At 45.3% G+C, this 20,272-nt stretch overlaps 1 protein-coding gene across 8 annotated transcripts; it reads left to right on the forward strand.

Moving 5' to 3' along the window:
• Nucleotides 1-918: 918 nt before the first annotated feature.
• LOC118387874 (mediator of DNA damage checkpoint protein 1-like) lies at nucleotides 919-19,766 on the forward strand. 8 transcript variants are annotated; one of them, XM_052525933.1, is made up of 27 exons: nucleotides 919-1,066; nucleotides 1,569-1,797; nucleotides 2,865-3,546; nucleotides 4,136-4,239; nucleotides 4,368-4,433; nucleotides 4,570-4,719; nucleotides 4,867-5,000; nucleotides 5,148-5,242; nucleotides 6,551-6,605; nucleotides 6,792-6,926; nucleotides 7,161-7,400; nucleotides 7,528-7,573; nucleotides 9,101-9,314; nucleotides 9,454-9,569; nucleotides 9,654-10,062; nucleotides 10,530-10,664; nucleotides 11,649-11,685; nucleotides 11,827-13,322; nucleotides 13,459-14,319; nucleotides 14,471-15,562; nucleotides 15,703-16,584; nucleotides 16,689-16,748; nucleotides 16,850-17,103; nucleotides 17,277-17,536; nucleotides 17,699-18,029; nucleotides 18,249-18,585; nucleotides 18,716-19,766. In XM_052525933.1, exons 2-27 carry the CDS (start codon nucleotides 1,589-1,591, stop codon nucleotides 18,848-18,850), a joined length of 8,535 nt encoding a protein of 2,844 aa, XP_052381893.1. In that variant the 5' UTR covers nucleotides 919-1,066; nucleotides 1,569-1,588; the 3' UTR covers nucleotides 18,851-19,766. The 8 variants fall into 8 exon arrangements, with proteins under 8 accessions (XP_052381893.1, XP_052381895.1, XP_052381896.1 ...); XM_052525935.1 differs by having other exon boundaries at nucleotides 17,702-18,029; XM_052525936.1 differs by having other exon boundaries at nucleotides 17,280-17,536.
• The last annotated feature ends 506 nt before the right edge of the window (nucleotides 19,767-20,272 follow it).

The raw sequence follows: 20,272 nt of genomic DNA on the forward strand, positions 1-20,272 counted from the left end.
CTTCTTTCATTGGTCTTTGTGTCTTATTATTCTGGGGCGGCAGCGTAGCCTAGTGGTTAGAGCGTTGGACTAGAGCTGTCGTTCTGCCCCTGAACAGGCAGTTAACCCACTGTTCCTAGGCCGTCATTGAAAATAAGAATTTGTTCTTAACTGACTTTCCTAGTTAAAGGTAAAATAAAATATATCTGGGAAATGTTAAGGGGTTTGACTGTATCCCTAGACTACTCACCTTAGGCTGCTTAAAGTGGGCAACATTCATACGTGTCTATGTATAGGCCACTCAAACCAGTTTTCATAGACATGTACTTGTGTGGGGTGCAATGTTTCAGTCAACCTATGAAGTAACATTTACCAACAGTTACTGAGTTGTGGACCTGGGACTTCGGAATCTAAAACTGAGAAAAGGCTGAATTCATTCATATGCAATTTTGGTTGCTAATACATACTTGCCTTATCCAAATAAGCCTATAGATACTTTGGTAATGAGTGCAGACTAAAGCACCTGGTTAAATGTAACACAATCCTAGGTTACTTTTACCCAAACTATTTGCACTTTGATCATACAATGGGTTGTGTGACTCTTTTTTTTTTTTTGCTGTTGCCAGAATCGCTGATATTTAAATGATTTGACTTTTTAATACATATTCATGTGTTAAGTCACATTGTACTTTTTGAGTTTGTTTAGTGCCCCTGATTAAGAAAAATTAAAGTGGGTGAATTTGACTCAAGGTTCCTGCCCTATGATGTGATGACTTATGTGTTTGATATACCTACTTTAAAATCATGTTCTAAATAAAGTACTGCTAGCTAGTATGCATTCAAATAATATTCTGGACCGGTCCCTTTAAATTTCGCAATGTAGAAATAACACTAACACGAGTTGCTGTTCTAACAACTTTTGGCCTTTCAATCACTTAAACTACTATTCCCACAATCCCTTTCACGAATGACACTTTGACGTCATCGAAAACATCATGGTGGACTCGTGTGTGTGCATTGTGCTAGACTTGGATTAAAACGTCGACCATATGGAATATATATCGAAAAGCTGACCATTAAATACGAGGTTTGTATTTTTATGGATTACGATACGTATTTGGAGAAGTGGCAGTATTACATTGCTTACATTACTTTCCTAGACGTCTAAAGAACGACTGCTAGCTAACTGTTAGCAAGTTTACAACTTTTAGCACGCTAATAATGCTCATTCGTCGTTACTACTATGTAAGACATGCTAGCTAACAAAATATAGTGAGCTGAAATTGTATTTACTCTATCTCACTTTACGTTTTCTGGTGTATTTCCCTAGCTGACTTACCCGTGGTAGTCAGCTGTGGTATGTGACTGACACGTAGCTGACGTTAGCTAGCTGAGTCAGAAGATAAGTGAGCCAGTGAGTGACATTTAGCAGCTGAGCAGACTTCCTGCAGTCAATAGATGCATTTAGTAGCTAACTAGCTTATACACAAGCCATTGATGGTCATTTGCCAAATATATAAAAGTTCGCTTGCTAGCAACCCTGAGCTCTGATATGTTTCTTATAGCTAATGTCATCATCCGTGTCACAGCCTCTCTGCAGTAGGACAGAATGCTTCGCAGATCCAGGATCAGTGTACGTCCGAACGTCAGGCCAGCAGGCAGAGGGCCAGCCCCAGCCTCCTCCCAGGACACTCCACCTTCCCAGGAGGCTCAAGCTGCAGTCTCCGAGGACCTTCCCCAGGCAGGGGGCCAGTGCGTGAAGGACACCACCACAACTGCAGTGCTAGAAGCCTCCACAGAGTCCACCACACCCAGAGAGTGAGTGCCAATCGATCAATGGGGAAAGGGGGATACCTAGTCAGTTGTACAACAGAATGCCTTCAACTGAAATGTGTCTTCTGCATTTAATTCAACCCCTCTGAATCAGAGAAGTGCAGGGGGCTGCCTTATTCAACATCCATAATTGAATCAAATGTATTATATAGTCATTTTTACAGCTAAATGTGTAAATGCAGAGGTGTGGCTGGTAGTGACTGTTCTGGAGGTTTATAATCTCTTGTAGGATTTCACATTTTGTTGTAGAATTGAAAACTACTCAAGGTAACATGGGTCGTACACATGGTTTAAACTAGTCTGATGAATTAGGCTGTAATTCACTTCATTTGTATATGCAGCCTGAAGCTAATGCCTGCAAAATCGTGTAAATGTTTAATAAAAATACATTTTAACTTAGTATACCGGTTGTCTGTGCGGTTTGTCCTTCATTTGCTAAAAATCTGAGACAAAATATCCACAGGAAAGTGTTGTTTACCAGATTTTGTTTTTTAGCGAGCCAAGTAGGTATATGATTTGGCACCAAGGTAAAGGTTGTTTTGTATTGGATCTTTTTTAATTTCGTCAATAGCTTTGAACTAAGCATGCCATGGCAATGAAAATGTTATATTGTAGAACAATCCACACCTTAATTTTAAAAATAATTACAAATTAAAAATGGAAATCTGAAGAAAAAAATAGAAATAAATGAAAAAGTCACACAAAAAAGGTCTGGATTGTTTTCCATCCTCCCCTGATTCAGAATATATCATTTATTGTCACAGTAAATAATACTTTCCTGTAGAGATTTGTCTCACATTTCAAGCGGCTAAAAGCCAAACCGCACAGACCACCTGAAGAGTAAGTTTAAATGTAAATGTATTATACATTCTGGCTCATAAGAAACATTTACACAATTTTGCAGCCATTGGCTTCAGGCTGTATATACATATTAATCAGACTAGGTTTAAACTTGGTTTTGCCCCAACAACCATCCATTGACTGTGGTTCAGTGTTGCTCACGTATTAGCTGATTGTCTGCATTGTCTCTGACCCTTTTGTCTTTGGTATAGGGATGGAAAAGACCCAAATGGCGAGGCTTCCAGCAGCACCCCCTCTGCCGGTCTTCAAAGGAGGAAGCGGTTCTCTGTCATGCCAAACCTTGCCAAACCCCGGGTGGCCGCCACCCCAGCCCTCACCCGCTCCTCCCCCAGGACCCCCAAGTCCCCTGTGAAAGCGGGCACTGAGACTCCAGCTCCAACCCCTGAGGCCCCCAGCCAGCCAGATTCTGGACCCCCACAGGGCATGAGATCCCCAAGGCGGAGGCCCTCTGGAGGTAGTAGGCAGGCCAAAGGACAGCCCAAACCCAGGCCACTGTCCCCAGCTTCCCCAGGCCCTACAACAACCTCTCTGGGGAATGTGGCAGTGGAGAACTCATCCTCGTCACAACAGACCCCGCAGGCACCAGGCGAAGGCAGCATCCAATCAGATCTCCTGAAAAAAACACCAATCATTAAAGTTCCATCCACTCCATTAGAGATGGTCCCATCGTCCTCCCTTCCAGACAAAGAGGGTATCTCAGTATCAGAGCGAGCTAAGACTCTGGTCGCCAGGTCTGTGTCTGGTGGGCTCACCGGGCTGGCACCAGGGAAGTCCAGGCTTAGCAGGTTCCTGAATGACCCAACAGACCTACAGAGGCTGGCTAAGGCCCGGAAGCTCAGAGAGCTGCTGAGACAGGAGATGAACAAGGAAAAGGTGAGATTGGTTTTAGTCTCACTGGTGATCTTTAGTTCAAAGAATAAAGTGATGCTAGAAAGGTTTTGTATAATTTCACCCAGTAATTTTGAAAGTAGCGCTCACGAGCCAAAACAGATCCCCAGTAATTGTGCACAACTGTATTCAACATCATCCATTTACTCTGTTATGTCCTGATTTTATTTTTTAAAATTAATTAGTATTTTACAAATTCCAATTCGTACAATGTTATTCATTTGTATGTGCTTAAGATCACGTCAATCTGTTTTAGGCTGGATAATGTAATCTTGTGAAGCTAACATCATTATGCATGTTTGAAAACACACAATCTGCACAGAATGTAGGATTATTATGTTAAATGCTTCTCTAGGCACTGTCAATGTTTGAAGATACCAAGAACTGCAATGAATTAGCATATCTCATACACTCACACTGATTGTGTTTAGATAGCAGAGGTTCTTCAGTTAAACCAGTTGTTGCTGTCACCAAGAGAAGCTGCTAGATGACAACAGAGCACAGTGTTTACTGTCATTGTTTAGATGCATGTCATGCCACTGAATTTTAACATTGTGATGTTTTGAACGTGCAGAAACGGAGCAAAGCCAAGGTGTGTGTGAGCGAATACACACTAGATCCCTCTAAAATGACCATGAGAGATCTCATCTACTACCTGCCTGATACCAACCCCATGACGTAAGCTTACACCTTCAGTGGGTGTGATTCTTGGGGGGGTATTTGTTGGGCACAGTCAGTGTAAATCTATGTTCTATTTTAAAGGTTTTTCTGAGGCGTAAGTTCCCTGTGTTGTGTTTTCCTTCCAGGTCTTATCTGGTAGAGGAACAGAGGGAGAATGAGACTGTCCTCCCACTCACCCCACCAAGAGAAGAGTAAGACCGTATCATGTTCAAGTTTATTTTACATTTCTAGAAAATATATATTAGGCAGGCAATAAGGTGTGTGAAATATCATCTCACAATGTAACAACCAAGTGAGCTGTGAAATTATCATCTTTGTCTTGTACAGGTCACCTGAAAGACCCCCAACACCGGAGGCCCCAGCTGAGATAGCCAGCCAGGGAGATGAAGATGTAGATGAAGATGAGGATGACGATGGGGTGATGGTCCCGCGGGTGAAGGTGGCAGAAGACGGCTCTCTGATCATCGATGAGGAGAGGTCAGCGACGTCTCTGTTTCCTAATTGAAAAGCAATTTTTTGATTTACTTCCTGAATTGACTCACTGATTTGACTGAATTGGACTTCACCCCAATCTTGTTATGTTTGGATGTTACTTAACTTTCTCCCTGTGTGTGTGTGTCCCAGTTTGACGGTGGAGGTCTTGAGGCAGAAAGGGCCCAACCCAGCTGATGATAGAGACCCCATCTTTGAGCGTGGCTCCACAACCACCTACTCAAGCTTCAGGAAGGGGACACACGTCAAGCCCTGGTCCAACAAAGGTCTGTCTGACAACCACTACATGGGTCCAATAGAACTCTACTCTATCCCAATATTTACTTAATCATCAGTTATACCTTCGTTTAACCTATGTTTGTGCATGTTGAAACCAAAACTACTATAACAAAGTCTTTGTGCTGTTTCTTCAGAGACGGACATGTTCTTCCTGGCCATCAGTATGGTGGGAACAGACTTCTCCATGATTGGACAGCTGTTCCCTCACCGCGGTCGCACTGAGATCAAGGTATCACTGATAGTCTTAGCTGTGTAATTTATTATAGTGTTATTCCTGATTTAGCCCCATAAGTAAGGCCCTGTGTTTTGGTTGTTCATGTCACATAACCTGAATTGTAAAGGCACAGGGCTATATATATATATATCAAATGTAATGTACTAACATCTCACATCTCATATATATATATACATACATACATACACATACACATACACACACACACACACTACTGGACTATATACAAACTGGAAACCATACATCCTGAGGCCTCATTTTTTTATACCCTCGACCACTGCTACTCTAACTTCCGTGATGCATACAAAGCCCCTCTCTTCGACAAATCCTACCACGACCCCATCTTGCTCCTACCGTTTTATAGGCAGAAACTCAAACAGCATGTACCAGTGACGAGAACCATTCAATGCTGGTCCGACCAATCGGAAACAACGCTTCAAGATTGTTTTTATCACGTGGACTGGAATATGTTTCGGTCAGCCTCAGAGAACAACATCGTCCTATACGCTGACTTGGTGAGTGCGTTTATAAAGAAGTGCATTGGAGATGATGTACCCACTGTGACTATTAAAACCTACCCTAACCAGAAACCGTGGATGGATGGCGGCAGTCGCACAAAACTGAATGCACAAACCACCGCATTTAACCATGGAAAGAGGTCTGGGAATATGACTGAATATAGACGGTAGCTATTCCCTCCACAAGGCAATTAAAACAAGAGAATTGCCAGTACAGGGACAAGGTGGAGTCACAATTCAATGGCTCAGACACAAGACGTATGTGGCAGGGTCTACAGGAAATAACGGACTACAAAAAGAAAACCAGCCACGTCACAGACACCGACATCACGTTTCCAGACAAACTCAACACCTTCTTTGCCCGCTTTGAGGATAATCCAGTGCCACCGTCACGGCCGCTAACAAGGACTTAAGACGTGCCCATCAAGCCAATCATCTTGTGGGAGGTGCTTCAGGAAGCATGGGGTGAAATCGACTTCATTTGCGCTCGTTTGCATATTTAGCTCGCAGCCTCCATGGAAATTCGCCATTACTTGCACTCATTTTGTTAGCATTCTGGTAATGGATGCCCAATGGGCTTTTCTTTTGTGTGTTTTTGGCACCCTATTGTGTACTAATTTGCTAATACCATAAAACCCAGGATGAGAAGGATGGTAATGAAGATATGAAGGTCTGGGTACCGCCCAACCCTAAATACTGTAGATTGGGGCTGTAGCACTATACAACTGCACTAGGTTGTGTTACTGCCGGTTTGTAATTTTTTCTCCTGTTTCTTGTCTTTCAGAACAAGTTCAAGAAAGAGGAGAGAGCAAACAGCTGGAGGATAGACAAGGCCTTCAGTAAGTTTTGAAAAATTCTTCAGAAGGAATTTACCGTTATAGACGTGATTCGGGAATCCAATTCATCTTGGTCTTTTCTCTGTTCTGACTGCACTGTTGGAGCTAGGAACGCAAGCATTTCGCTACAGCCGCAATAACATCTGCTATATATGTGTGTCTAACCAACAAAAATGTGATTTGATTTAGAGGAGAAACGCAGGCTGGACCATGAGTTCTTCACTAGTCTCCTGGAGAAGATCTTGGCTGCAGAGGCAAAGAGGAACAAAAATAACAAGTCCCCCACAGAGAAGATAAGGATCAAGAAAAAAATCAAACAGAAAGGTAACTAAGATACATTTCCTTGTTTACTACCTATTTGGTCATGTCGGGAGTTCCACCACAAAGTCAATGCCTGAAATTCTCAGTATGGCATCTCTCACCTATGTAATCTGGTGAAATTGTTGTGATTTCTTGAACATTATTCATAGTTAAAAGGTAGTAATGTCTTCAGCCCACGCATTATCCGTCCTTGCTCCCTGTATGAGTCTCAATATCTCTGCTCTCACTGTCCATCAGAAAAGAAAGCAGCGAAGCAGCTGAGCGATGTGGAGGAGGAGGGGTTAGACGCGGAGATGGACACAGAGGAGGTGGAGGGAGAGAAGGAAAACGAGAACGTCTCTAACGAAGGGACCACGCTTTCTTCCGCTCCCACCCCTAAGAGAAAACGCAAAAGTAGGGATGGTGGAGGAGAGTCCTCTCCTGAAGAAGCAAAGGATGGAAAGAAAAAGAAGATTGACCTAATAACAAGTGATCAAGGTTCGGTAGAACTTCCACGACTTCAGTGGTGCTTTTCACAGTAGCCATATAACAAAGTGAAAATATACCAAATCTAGTAACTCATTATTTATCTTACTTACTGCCGTTGTTTCCTCTGCTTCCTCAGAAGAGGCTGGTGTACCTGAAGATTCTGAGGCAGGGCCTCCAGAGAGGTAACACTTGCAGTTTGTAAATGTCAACTATTTTGTTCTTTACATTAAGAGAAAAAGTGTCAAGTGCTGAAATAATTTTTAGACTTCATATTCATCATCTCCAGCACCACCCCAACATCAACATACACTATACATATTATGTGGACACCCTTTCAAATGAGTGATTTCGGCTATTTCAGCCACACCAGTTGCTGACAGGTGTAAAATGGAGCACACAGCCATGCAATCTCCATAGACAAACATTAGCAGTTAAATGGCCTTACTGAAGGGCTCAGTGACTTTCAATGTGGCACCGTCATAGGATGCCACCGTTCCAACATGTCAGTTTGTCAAATGTATGCCCTGCTAGAGCTGTCCCGGTCAACTGTAAGTGCTGTTATTGTGAAGTGGAAACGTTTAGGAGCAACAGTGGCTCAGCCGCATAGTGGTAGGCGACAAGCTCACAGAACGGGACCCCTGAAGCGCGTAAAAATCGTCTGTCCTTGGTTGCAACACTACCGAGTTCCAAACTGCCTCTGGAAGCAATGTCAGCACAAGAATTGCTCGTCGGGAGCTTCAAGAAGTGGTGTAAAGCTCTCCGCCGTTGGTCTCTGAAGCAGTGGAACCGCCTGCACAAGGCCCTGACCTCAACCCCATTGAACACCTTTGGGATGAATTGGAACGCTGACTGCGAGTCAGGCCTAATCGCCCAACATCAGAGCCCGACCTCACTAATGATCTTGTGGATGAATGGAAGCAAGTCCCCGCAGCAATGGTCCAACATCTAGTGGAAAGCCTTCCCAGAAGAGTGGAGACAGTTATAGCAGCAAAGGGGGGGACCAACTCCATATTAATGCCCATGATTTTGGATGTTCGACAAACAGGTGTCCATATACTTTTGGTCATGGAGAGTCCTCTATGAAAATAGTGTTTCTATGTTTTGTGTGGAAAAATATAAAGAAAGAGAAGTGTTTCTAATGACATCCTCAACCAATTAGTAGGCAATGCCTACTCACAATGGGTTAAAATATCATGATGCACACCGACGTCGTCGTCACTGGAAAGACTTATCTTCCTGTATCTAACAATACATAGAAATGTGCCATTTTCACATATGTTGATGTTGGGGTGGTGCTGGAGATGTTGATTATGAAGTTGAACATTTTTATAAATGTCCCTTTTTAAAGGCGCAGTATGCAGATATCGCTTTTCCATTTTGCTAAAAGTCTATTAGTTTGCCTAATTTCAGTTTTTGTAGAGAATCATTATGCCATCTAAACCCCTGTGAAATATTTTTTAAATAACCAAATATTGTATTTACAGCTGTTTTGAAGCTGGTGTACAAAACCGAAAGTAAAAGACAAAAAAAAATAATAATTTAAGAACGGGAAGCATAGAAATAATGTACATAGAACAGATCTGCCGCTTCTTGGACTTGCTTTCAATGAGCATGACAGATCTATAACTCGCATTTCTATGTGAATTTGGTCAAGTCGCCCAAAAGATTACATCTTGTAGATTTAATAATTATGATGCATTTTTTATTAGTTCAAAGCAGGCAGAAGAGCCTGTGGAAGCAGCCATGGGACCTGTGGTGATCAAACCAGCCCAGTTGTCCCGTGGCCGATCCCAGAGACCTCTTCCTAACCTGGGTAGGAAGTGGGGCCAGAGGGGCCCCGAGCCCAATACCAAGCCTAACGTTAAAGATGGGGCCACACCTACAGAGGAGGAGAACACTGAAGAAGGGCTGTCTGAAGAACAGGTAGGTCTTTGTCCTGTGACAAATTTAATCGTAAATGTTTGTAACATTCTATAAACCCTAAGACTGTTGTCTGAACCTCAGTAGCTGAAAAGTAGTTGAGTGTCTGTGTGGTCCAACCTCTACTGTAACTTACTTTCAGGTAGATAAAGATGCTTCCCCTTCAGTCAGTCAAAAGGAGAAGAAGAAAGCTGGTAAACTCTCTTCATCTGAGGAAGAGGAGGAAGAAGCCAGTGATAAACCCATCAAACCCACCAGGTACACACGCACACTGATCCTACATAACTGAAGAGGGTCACAGCCACAGATGGCAGTAAAACTAACTATGTTAATGTATTTCAGGTATGGCAGAATACCCAAAAAGACACAGCTCTTGAATTACCCTGCAAAGGAGGATGGGGACTCGCCCTCAGACTCTGCCCCTACTCCCGCCTCAGACGGATCCCCCTCCACCATGCCCAAATCCAAACCAGCTACCAGGAGGGCCAAAATCAAACCTGGCCCAGCCCTGCCAGGTAGGATGGGCCAATCAGCGGCTAGGAAATCCAAGCTGGTCACCCTTAGGGCGTCCCAGTCTGAAGATGAGGATGAAGATGAGGAAGAAGTAGCATGGAGAGAGGAGGCGCAGGCCGAGGAGGACACCCACAATCCCACAAGCCCAGAGGAGGAGAATCAGGCACCTGCGTTCATTCCCATGAGCCTTCGCTCGCCACAACCTGTCGCCACAGAGGTTGAGGAGACCATGGAGGAGGTAAAAGGGGTGACACACTTACCATTTACACACTACTGAGCTTAGCTGTAATGCACTGGCCTGGTTACACATCCCCTTTAATTGCTCCACCATAATTGCACCATAGTTGCTGGAAGGGTCCATGTGTAAAGAACAAATCTGAGCCACTATGGAATGTGTTAGCTCAATGCTTTGAAAAAGGTTATTCTACTGTCCCCGGTGATCTAGATCCTACATAATGGATCTATTTGTATTTACTTTTAGGTTATTTTATTATTATTTTATCCAGTCACAGTTGCATCTCATTGGTTTACCCATTTAATTCACTCTCCGACTTGCTATTCACAAAACCGCTTTAGTTGTCCTACACGTCGGAAAACCCAGCACAACCGACCCGGTGTATGTCTTTTTATTCATTTATTTATCATGCATGGTTTTTCTATCCTGTAACCTCCCTTCCATCCTGTCATCCTCTCCCCCGCTCACAGCTCGATATCTCTGTCAACGTGCCTGATGTCCTGGGTATTTCCCATGATGCATTCTGCCCTGACTCGTCATGCGAGCGGGCACACGCTGGTGAAATGGGCACAGTGCCCTGTGAACATCAGTTGGACCTGTTAGTAGTAAGTCATCATGTGCCCTGTCCTGTCTGTCTACCATCCCTCCTTCATCCATGTTTTTGATCAACATTTTGTCATCAATAGCTAGGTTTCCATCCAATTAGTGACAGATTTTCAGGTGAAAATTCTCAAATCTGCATTAAAAAAATATATAAGCATTTTCCTACCAGAGATGTTTCAATCAAACAGACTTATTGCGGATAAAAGGCTGTGTGTGATGACGGAGTGCACATAAAAATAACTTTTTACGGTTAAATTCCCAAGTGCCCGGGGGGAACAAGTAAAATGGGTTTACATCGCCTTTTCAACTCTACTGATGGTTCATCGCAAACAAAAAAAAAAGAGTTATATACCAACAGCTCGCAGATACAGTGTGGGTCGCCTCCCAACATTATGGGATTTTAGGGGATTTTTATTTGTCAAAACGGCAGCCAAGCATCGATCATCATGTCACCAGAATAAGTCCCTTGATATTTATGGGAAAGGAGCATCAAACTCATCACTGCACTTTCACCACCCTGTGAAGTTTATTTCATCTGTAGCCTAATAAACTGCATGCTTGGTAGTGGGAGGACCACACATCATCGCGTGACTCAAGTTTACTACGTTCTGATGGTTATTATATTATTATTTGCGCATTAAGGCGGTTCTCACCGCCATTTCTCACATAATACATTTTCCAGACACTAAAAGATGTCGAACTAACAAATTCTCAACATTTCTGAAATTGTACCAGCATTTATGGTTTCCATCAGTCCGTTCGTGACTTTTTTCATGTGTCAGGCAATTCATCCATATTAAATGGTTGGATAGAAATCTGGTTATAGTTTCATATTTGAGATTCAGTATATAGCACCTTTCAGAAGTTCTTGGTGTTAAATTGAAATCACTGGGTCAAAGCATCCAATTGGGTCAAGCACAGCTGCTGTTTTGCTCCAGATTCTGTCTATGTTATGAGGACTAACGTTTTTGTTTTCTTCGTTCTAGGATGTGATAGACTTCCTGTCTCCAGATAACATGGAAGGTAGGTTGGTCCTTTCAAGAGCTGATATCTATTGTATCCTCTTAAGTAAAAAAATCTATACAAAATATAAACGCTCTCCCTCACACCACTAACTATTGAATGTTCAACTGTTTCTCTTCTCCTCTCCACTCTGTGTTCCAGTATCTGAGGAGAGCTACAACGAGGCAGCTAGAACCCTTCTGGCCATCGGCAACCTCACCCACCTGTCTCAGGCGGCTGAGGCCTTCACTGCCGGAGCAGATGATATCATCACGGAAGAACGTTCCAATGAGGACCAACTGTACCAGATGACACCACAGCCCACTGACCAATCACAAACTAGCACCATTCCTTCTGAATATCTTAGGGTCACTGAGGCATCACGAATCGCTGAGGATTCTGTACCTGTTGCCTCGTCAACAACAGCCTCTGTTCCTGTCACCACGACAACAGCCTCTATCCCAGGCTCCAAAATAACAGCCTGTGTCATAATTACCACGGCAACAGCCTCAGTCACCACGACAACATCCTCTCCTCCAGTCACCTTGACAACAACGGCCTCTATCCGAGTCACCACATCAACGGCATCTGTCCCATTGCCTCAGAGCAGTGATACGCCCGATCTAGAAACTCCACCCATAGAGGGGCCTCTCAGACAGATGGAGGGGACTGATATTGGACACGCCTCCAAGATGGAATCAGGTTCTGAAGTGTCAGAGGGCTCAGAGCAACAGACAACCTCACAGAACAGGAGGAGCCACTTCCCTAAGGTCAAACCCAACCTGGGACGGGCTGCCAGGACCACACAACCCAAACAGACTACCACCACACTGTCAGAACCACCACAGACTACCACCACACTGTCAGAACCACCACAGACTACCACCACACTGTCAGAACCACCACTTGAGCCTATGCTGAATATCACCACAACCTCAGAACCACAGCCTTCCATGATTATCACCATAGAGCCACCACTGCCTACTGAGAGTATTAACACAGAGTCAGAAACGCAGCCCAAACAGAGAACTACCACACACTCAAAATCACAAACCACCACCACACACTCCAAGCACCAGCCCACCACAAATATTATCCCACACTCAGGACCACAGCCCAGTCAGAGAACCAGAGTAGCGCATTCAAAACCACAGCCTACATTGAATACCACCACACAGTCAGAACCACCCCAGCCCACACTAAATTCCACCACAAACACATTCTCAAAACAACAATCCACACAGAGTACCACCATACTCTCACAACCACAGCCCACCTCAAGCCTTGAGCAGCCAGGTCCAGTTACACTCAGACCCATAGTCCCAGAGTCCCCTCTGACGTCATCAGAAGAGGTAAATGGTCACGATGGCCGTAAGGGAAATACTTCCTCTTCCCTCAGTGCTGGAGGGTCCCAGTCAGGGACATCAGACTCAGACCAGCCCAAACAGACAGGTCCTCTAACCCGTAGGGCCCGTTTACCTAAACCCAAACCCAACTTGGGTCTCACCGCCAATGTCGATACACGCTCTGCAGTCCAGGTACCAGAAAGCAGGCCAAGCACTGAAGTCCAGACACCAGAGGAAGCTGATGAGGTTCCCATGGAAATACAACAGATCCACCAAGTCGTCCCCCTTTCTGACATCATCGATACGACCCAGGTAAGGCTATTATAAATATCATCTATTGGTTTAGCCTAAATGCTATTTATAATTGAATGTGTTCCAACAAATATGTCTAATTGTGTTGCAGTTGCATTACGTGTGTGTGTGTGTGTGTGTGTGATTTTATTCATAGGAGGAAATACAACAGATTCACCAAGTCATCCCTCATCCACCCATAGAGGGGCCTCTCAGACAGAGGGAGGGGACTGATATTGGACACGCCTCTCAGGTGGAATCAGGTTCTGAAGTGTCAGAGAGCTCAGAGCAACAGACAACCTCACAGAGCAGGAGGAGCCACTTCCCTAAGGTCAAACCCAATCTGGGACGGGCTGCCAGGACCACACAACCCAAACAGACGACCACTACACTGTCAGAACCACCACAGACTACCACCACACTGTCAGAACCACAGCCCATTCAGAGAACCAGAGTAGCACATTCAAAACCACAGCCTACATTGAATACCACCACACAGTCAGAACCACCCCAGCCCACACTAAATTCCACCACAAACACACTCTCAAAACAACAATCCACACAGAGTACCACCATACTCTCACAACCACAGCCCACCTCAAGCCTTGAGCAGCCAGGTCCAGTTACACTCAGACCCATAGTCCCAGAGTCACCTCTGACGTCATCAGAAGAGGTGAAAGGTCACGATGGCCGTAAGGGAAATACTTCCTCTTCCCTCAGTGCTGGAGGGTCCCAGTCAGGGACATCAGACTCAGACCAGCCCAAACAGACAGGTCCCCCAACCCGCAGGGCCCGTTTACCTAAACCCAAACCCAACTTGGGTTGCACCGCCAAAGCCGCAACATGCTCTGCAGTCCAGGCGCCAGATGTGGCTTCCAGACCCAAATCTGAGGTCCAGAGACTAGATACTGGACCCTGCCCTAAAGTCCAGACACCAGAGGAAGCTGATGAGGTTCCCATGGAAATACAGCAGATCCACCAAGTCGTCCCCCTTTCTGACATCATCGATACGACCCAGGTAAGGCTTTTATAAATATCAGCTATTGGTTTAGCCTAAATGCTATTTATAATTTAATGTGTTCCAACAAATATGTCTGATTTGTGTTACAGTTGAATTACGTGTGTGTGTGTGTGTGTGTGTGTGTGTGTGTGTGTGATTTTATTCATAGGAGGAAATGCAACAGATTCACCAAGTCATCCCTCATCCACCCATAGAGGGGCCTCTCAGACAGAGGGAGGGGACTGATATTGGACACGCCTCTCAGGTGGAATCAGGTTCTGAAGTGTCAGAGAGCTCAGAGCAACAGACAACCTCACAGAGCAGGAGGAGCCACTTCCCTAAGGTCAAACCCAATCTGGGACGGGCTGCCAGGACCACACAACCCAAACAGACTACCACCACACTGTCAGAACCACCACAGACTACCACCACACTGTCAGAACCACCACAGACTACCACCACACTGTCAGAACCACCACAGACTACCACCACACTGTCAGAACCACCACTTGAGCCTATGCTGAATATCACCACAACCTCAGAACCACAGCCTTCCATGATTATCACCATAGAGCCACCACTGCCTACTGAGAGTATTAACACAGAGTCAGAAACGCAGCCCAAACAGAGAACTACCACACACTCAAAATCACAAACCACCACCACACACTCCAAGCACCAGCCCACCACAAATATTATCCCACACTCAGGACCACAGCCCAGTCAGAGAACCAGAGTAGCGCATTCAAAACCACAGCCTACATTGAATACCACCACACAGTCAGAACCACCCCAGCCCACACTAAATTCCACCACAAACACACTCTCAAAACAACAATCCACACAGAATACCACCATACTCTCACAACCACAGCCCACCTCAAGCCTTGAGCAGCCAGGTCCAGTTACACTCAGACCCATAGTCCCAGAGTCCCCTCTGACGTCATCAGAAGAGGTAAAAGGTCACGATGGCCGTAAGGGAAATACTTCCTCTTCCCTCAGTGTTGGAGGGTCCCAGTCAGGGACATCAGACTCAGACCAGCCCAAACAGACAGGTCCTCTAACCCGTAGGGCCCGTTTACCTAAACCCAAACCCAACTTGGGTTGCACCGCCAAAGCCGCTACACGCTCTGCAGTCCAGGTACCAGAAAGCAGGCCAAGCCCTGAAGTCCAGACACCAGAGGAAGCTGATGAGGTTCCCATTGAAATACAACAGATCCACCAAGTCTTCCCCCTTTGTGACATCATCGATACGACCCAGGTAAGGCTATTATAAATATCAGCTATTGGTTTAGCCTAAGTGCTATTTACAAATTAATGTGTTTAACAAAGATGTCTGATTGTGTTGCAGTTGCATTACCACAGTGTGTTTGTAAAGGGTGTGTATGATTTTATTCATAGGAGGAAATACAACAGATTCACCAAGTCATCCCTCATCCACCCATAGAGGGGCCTCTCAGACAGAGGGAGGGGACTGATATTGGACACGTCTCTCAGGTGGAATCAGGTTCTGAAGTGTCAGAGAGCTCAGAGCAACAGACAACCTCACAGAGCAGGAGGAGCCACTTCCCTAAGGTCAAACCCAATCTGGGACGGGCTGCCAGGACCACACAACCCAAACAGACGACCACTACACTGTCAGAACCACCACAGACTACCACTACACTGTCAGAACCACCACAGACTACCACCACACTGTCAGAACCACCACAGACTACCACCACACTCTCAGAACCACAGCCCATTCAGAGAACCAGAGGAGTGCATTCAAAACCACAGCCTGCATTGAATACCACCACACAGTCAGAACCACCCCAGCCCACACTAAATTCCAGCACAAACACACTCTCAAAACAACAATCCACACAGAATACCACCATACTCTCACAACCACAGCCCACCTCAAGCCTTGAGCAGCCAGGTCCAGTTACACTCAGACCCATAGTCCCAGAGTCACCTCTGAGGTCATCAGAAGAGGTGAAAGGTCACGATGGCCCTAAGGAAAATAGTTCATCTTCCTTCAGTGCTGGAGGGTCCCAGTCAGCGACATCAGACTCGGAACAGCCCAAACAGACAGGTCCCCCAACCAGGAGGGCCCGTTTACCTAAACCCAAACCCAACTTGGGTCTCACCGCCAGAGCCGCTACGCGCTCTGCAGTCCAGGTACCAGAAAGCAGGCCAAGCACTGAAGTCCAGACACCAGAGGAAGCTGATGAGGTTCCCATGGAAATACAACAGATCCACCAAGTCTCCCCCCTTTGTGACATCATCGACACGACCCAGGTAAGGCTATTATAAATGTCAGCTATTGGTTTAGCCGGTTGCATTACCCCAGTGTGTTTTTAAAGTCTCTGATCTGTGTGTGTGGTGTTTGTTTGTATTCATAGGAGGAAATGGAACAGATTCACCAAGTCATCTCTCTTACTGACGTTATTGATTCTACCCAGGTAATTCATTGTATTCCTACCCGAAGATGTCTGGTTGCGTGTAGAAATGTGCTCCTAAGATATGCGTCTCATCTGTGTGTGTCCGACGTTTATATTCACAGGGCGATATGTCTGTCTTTACGGAGGGAAGCTTTTTCTCGCAACAATGTGATGCTGTCTTCATACAGCACTCAGAAACGTCTGTGTCGACTGCTCCGTTGGACCAGACCCAGTCAGACCCGGATGAGCCTATATTCATCCTCTCCCTGACTGAAATCCCAGTGCTCCCCGCAGGGGAGGAGAGTGGCTGCACATCCCAGACCCTCTCTGAGCCTTTCCTTTTTCTACCAGACGCAGGCACTCAACTGCAGCAGAGGTTAGTGCCTGTCAGTCATCACTAACCCCTTTTCCACTCAGTCCCCACCCCCCCAAATGCAATTTTTCTCCCAAATGAGAAAATCTCCTCTCTCCCCCTCATTCTTTCTCTCTTTCGTCCCTCTTTTGTGCACTCTGTCCCTTCACCTTACATATCCTTCTCCTCTCCTTCAGCAGTGATATTGTTGCCCCCGGAGGTGGTTTGGAGAAAGGGAATGCTGGTGTCCTTTGTGAAGTCCCTGAGCCTATGTCAGTGGATGAGGTCCTTCCTCAACCCTCATACACCAGTATCAAGGAAGTGGAGTCTGGCTCCACGGCGGGTCCAGTAGGTGTGTGTGCCTCGGCCAAACCCTCAGAAGACTCCATGGCTGATGCGGTGAGTGAGGACACGCATCCTCCTAAGAAGAGGAAAGCGCCAGAGAGAGCCAGGAGAGGTGGGCACAGAGTACACCGTAGTGCATCTCATACAATGTGTAGAACACTTACTCTCCATCGTCTGTTTGTTCGTTCATTCATTCGATTCCGTTCATTCATCCGTCCATCCATTTTATTGTGTAAAATTCTCCTAATATAATTCTGTCTCTGCTTGTGCGAAGTAGACAAACTGCAGGTGAGACCTAACACTGCAGTAAGGGAACAGACCAGTTGTTCGGCCCCTGCCAAGGAGGCTGTGTCACCCATTACCCCAGACCAGACACCCTCTTTGACCACTACCACCCTAGACACTTACCACCTCACTGCCTCCAGTCCCCTGGCCCAGCCAGGCCCCACCGTCACGGGAACTGCATCACAGCAGGGGAGTGTGGGCTGTTTCGATCGTACAGAGACCGAGCACACGCCGACTGGAGGGGAGGACAATAGTTCAGGGGCGGAGTCTCAGGCTGCCCGTCAAATTACACCGCTGGCTATGAGTGGCCCCTTGAGCAGGTGATTTGTCTGAAATGCATTCGTTCTTATACCTGTCACTCTCTATCTATTAGTTATGAACTCCTCAATTAAAGATTAAGTCGTTAGTAGCTCAAAGGACCTGCTGTTGTATTATAGTTAATTGACAGGACACATTCGATTGTCTTCCATTGATTCGATTGATTAGGAGTGTTAATAATTATTGATTTTAAATCTTTTGTATGTTCCTTCCCCCTACAGGCCTGGTAGGAGACCCAGAGGATTCCTGTCTTTCATGTCCAATAAGAACGCCTCCCCTGTAGCTGTTCCCCCCCGAGGTACCAGAGCAGCCGCTCGGAGGCCCCAGGTCAACACCACCCGCCCAGGGGGGAAACGGGCTGCTCCTGAACCTTCCACCACAACCAGAACCATGCCTTCACCTTCCATAATGCATTACACCACCACCCCCACTAGAGCCACCAGAACCACCACTAAGCCAGATTTTTCCACCAGGGTGACTCAGGAAAAACCCTCTGATGCCCTGGCCTTACACTCAAACCCAGAGCCCAGTACTTCCCTGTGTACTACAGCTACTGAGGTAAAGAGATGGACAACATCTGGTGATACAGTATTTTACCTATGAACTTTGCAAAAAACCTACTGTTGTGGGTATGATCTTGTATTATATCCTGTCCCTCTCTCTCCCCCTCCCCATCTCTCTCCACCAGTCCTCTCAGGTGCCAGCCGCCCAGCCCAGTGCGTCTCCCTGTGTGGACAGCGGTTCAGCAGACGAGGAACCCATCAACGTGTCCCAGTACTTCTTCAGTGACATCTTCACCGAGGTCGAGGAGAATGAGGGATGAGAGACGGAGGAAGGGAAAGGAGATCAAAAAGGCACTCTGACTCTTTGTTTGAATCAAACTGGAGAACAAAATGTTAAATACTTAAGAAAACATGTTTTTGTATTTACCACTGAAATTATGTTTCTGCTTGCTTGTGTTTATGCGAACAAGGTTTCATGCTTGCAGCGAACAGATTTGGCCACAAGATGGCAACAGTGAAACCAAACTAGGGATAATTCCTCTTCAAATTTTGGGGGGGACCAAACTGGCACGCCTTTAAGCTACTTTCCTATATTGAATGATTACGTTTATTTGGCTATTTTACCCCTATCATATCATCTAGCCTATTGAGTAATCTATTCATTCTAATAACATATTTATATTTATTTGGTTTACATTTTTTCAAACCACAACAAGCCAGACATTCATGATAATTTCCCTCTATCTGCAAGAAGGAGAATACTTGAAATCAGTGTCAACTCACTCTACTACAGGGACTTTCACATTCAAATTTGTGTTCTTATTTGAAATATTGTTTACATAGGTAGCCATTGTCTAAACATGAGCATTGTGTGTATATATGTTTATTATAATTTAGATCTGATATATTGGAGGGGTATGTATCCTTAACATTTACTTTGGTTTTTCACTCTTCATGCATGAACAAGACCCAGCTTTGCAGCTTGAGGGACAGCACAGCAATGTCTCTTTATTTCATGCTCCCTGAAGATACAGGAAATATAATTTCAAATGGCGCTGGAACAGAATCATCTAGTTTAATCCATGTACAGTGACAAACTCACAGAAACAGTGCACAGATCATGAGTCCAATTTCAGTTCTCAATTATTGATTATGTTCTGCAGCCACTGTTGGTTCAAACTAACATAGCTGTTCTGTAGCTCATGTAAAATATGTGAATAAAGTTTTATACGTTAACGTCTACTTTGTTTCTTGTGTTGCGATAACAGATGAGAAAATAACATTTGATAAGTAGGCCTTGTCGCCTTTTTAAGGGCCTTAAGTGAGATTTAGCTGCCCACCTTGAAGGAAAAAAGGTTTTAGTGCCTCCACTTGGCAGTGGGTAATTTTTCAGTTAAGAACAAATTGTTATTTTACAATGATGGCCTACCCCGGCCAAACCCTCCCCTAACCCGGACGACGCTGGGCCAATTGTGCGGCGACTTATGGGACGCCCGATCACAGCTGGTTGTGATACAGCCCAGGATCGAACCAGGGTCTGTAGTGACGCCTCTAGCACTGAGATGCAGTGCCTTAGATCGCTGCGCCACTCAGGTGCCCTTGATTTATGCCAAATTCATATGATATCAGTGTGAGAGTGGATAATAATCGATGGGGAGTTAAGTCCCCCTGAGCATATGCCCTGCGGTCTGGATGATAATTTTGTTATGATTACCTACCAATTTAAGAAGTGTTAGCTGACA

Source organism: Oncorhynchus keta, chromosome 9, assembly GCF_023373465.1.
Source record: "Oncorhynchus keta strain PuntledgeMale-10-30-2019 chromosome 9, Oket_V2, whole genome shotgun sequence".
NCBI classification, from domain to species: domain Eukaryota; kingdom Metazoa; phylum Chordata; class Actinopteri; order Salmoniformes; family Salmonidae; genus Oncorhynchus; species Oncorhynchus keta.

Bases quoted from the DNA above. Each gene is read 5' to 3' on its own strand.
- LOC118387874 (XM_052525933.1), top strand. From the start codon at position 1,589: ATGCTTCGCAGATCCAGGATCAGTGTACGTCCGAACGTCAGGCCAGCA. The intron at 5,243-6,550 runs GTATCACTGATA...CTTGTCTTTCAG, and splicing joins GCGGTCGCACTGAGATCAAG to AACAAGTTCAAGAAAGAGGA. The intron at 6,606-6,791 runs GTAAGTTTTGAA...GATTTGATTTAG, and splicing joins GAGGATAGACAAGGCCTTCA to AGGAGAAACGCAGGCTGGAC.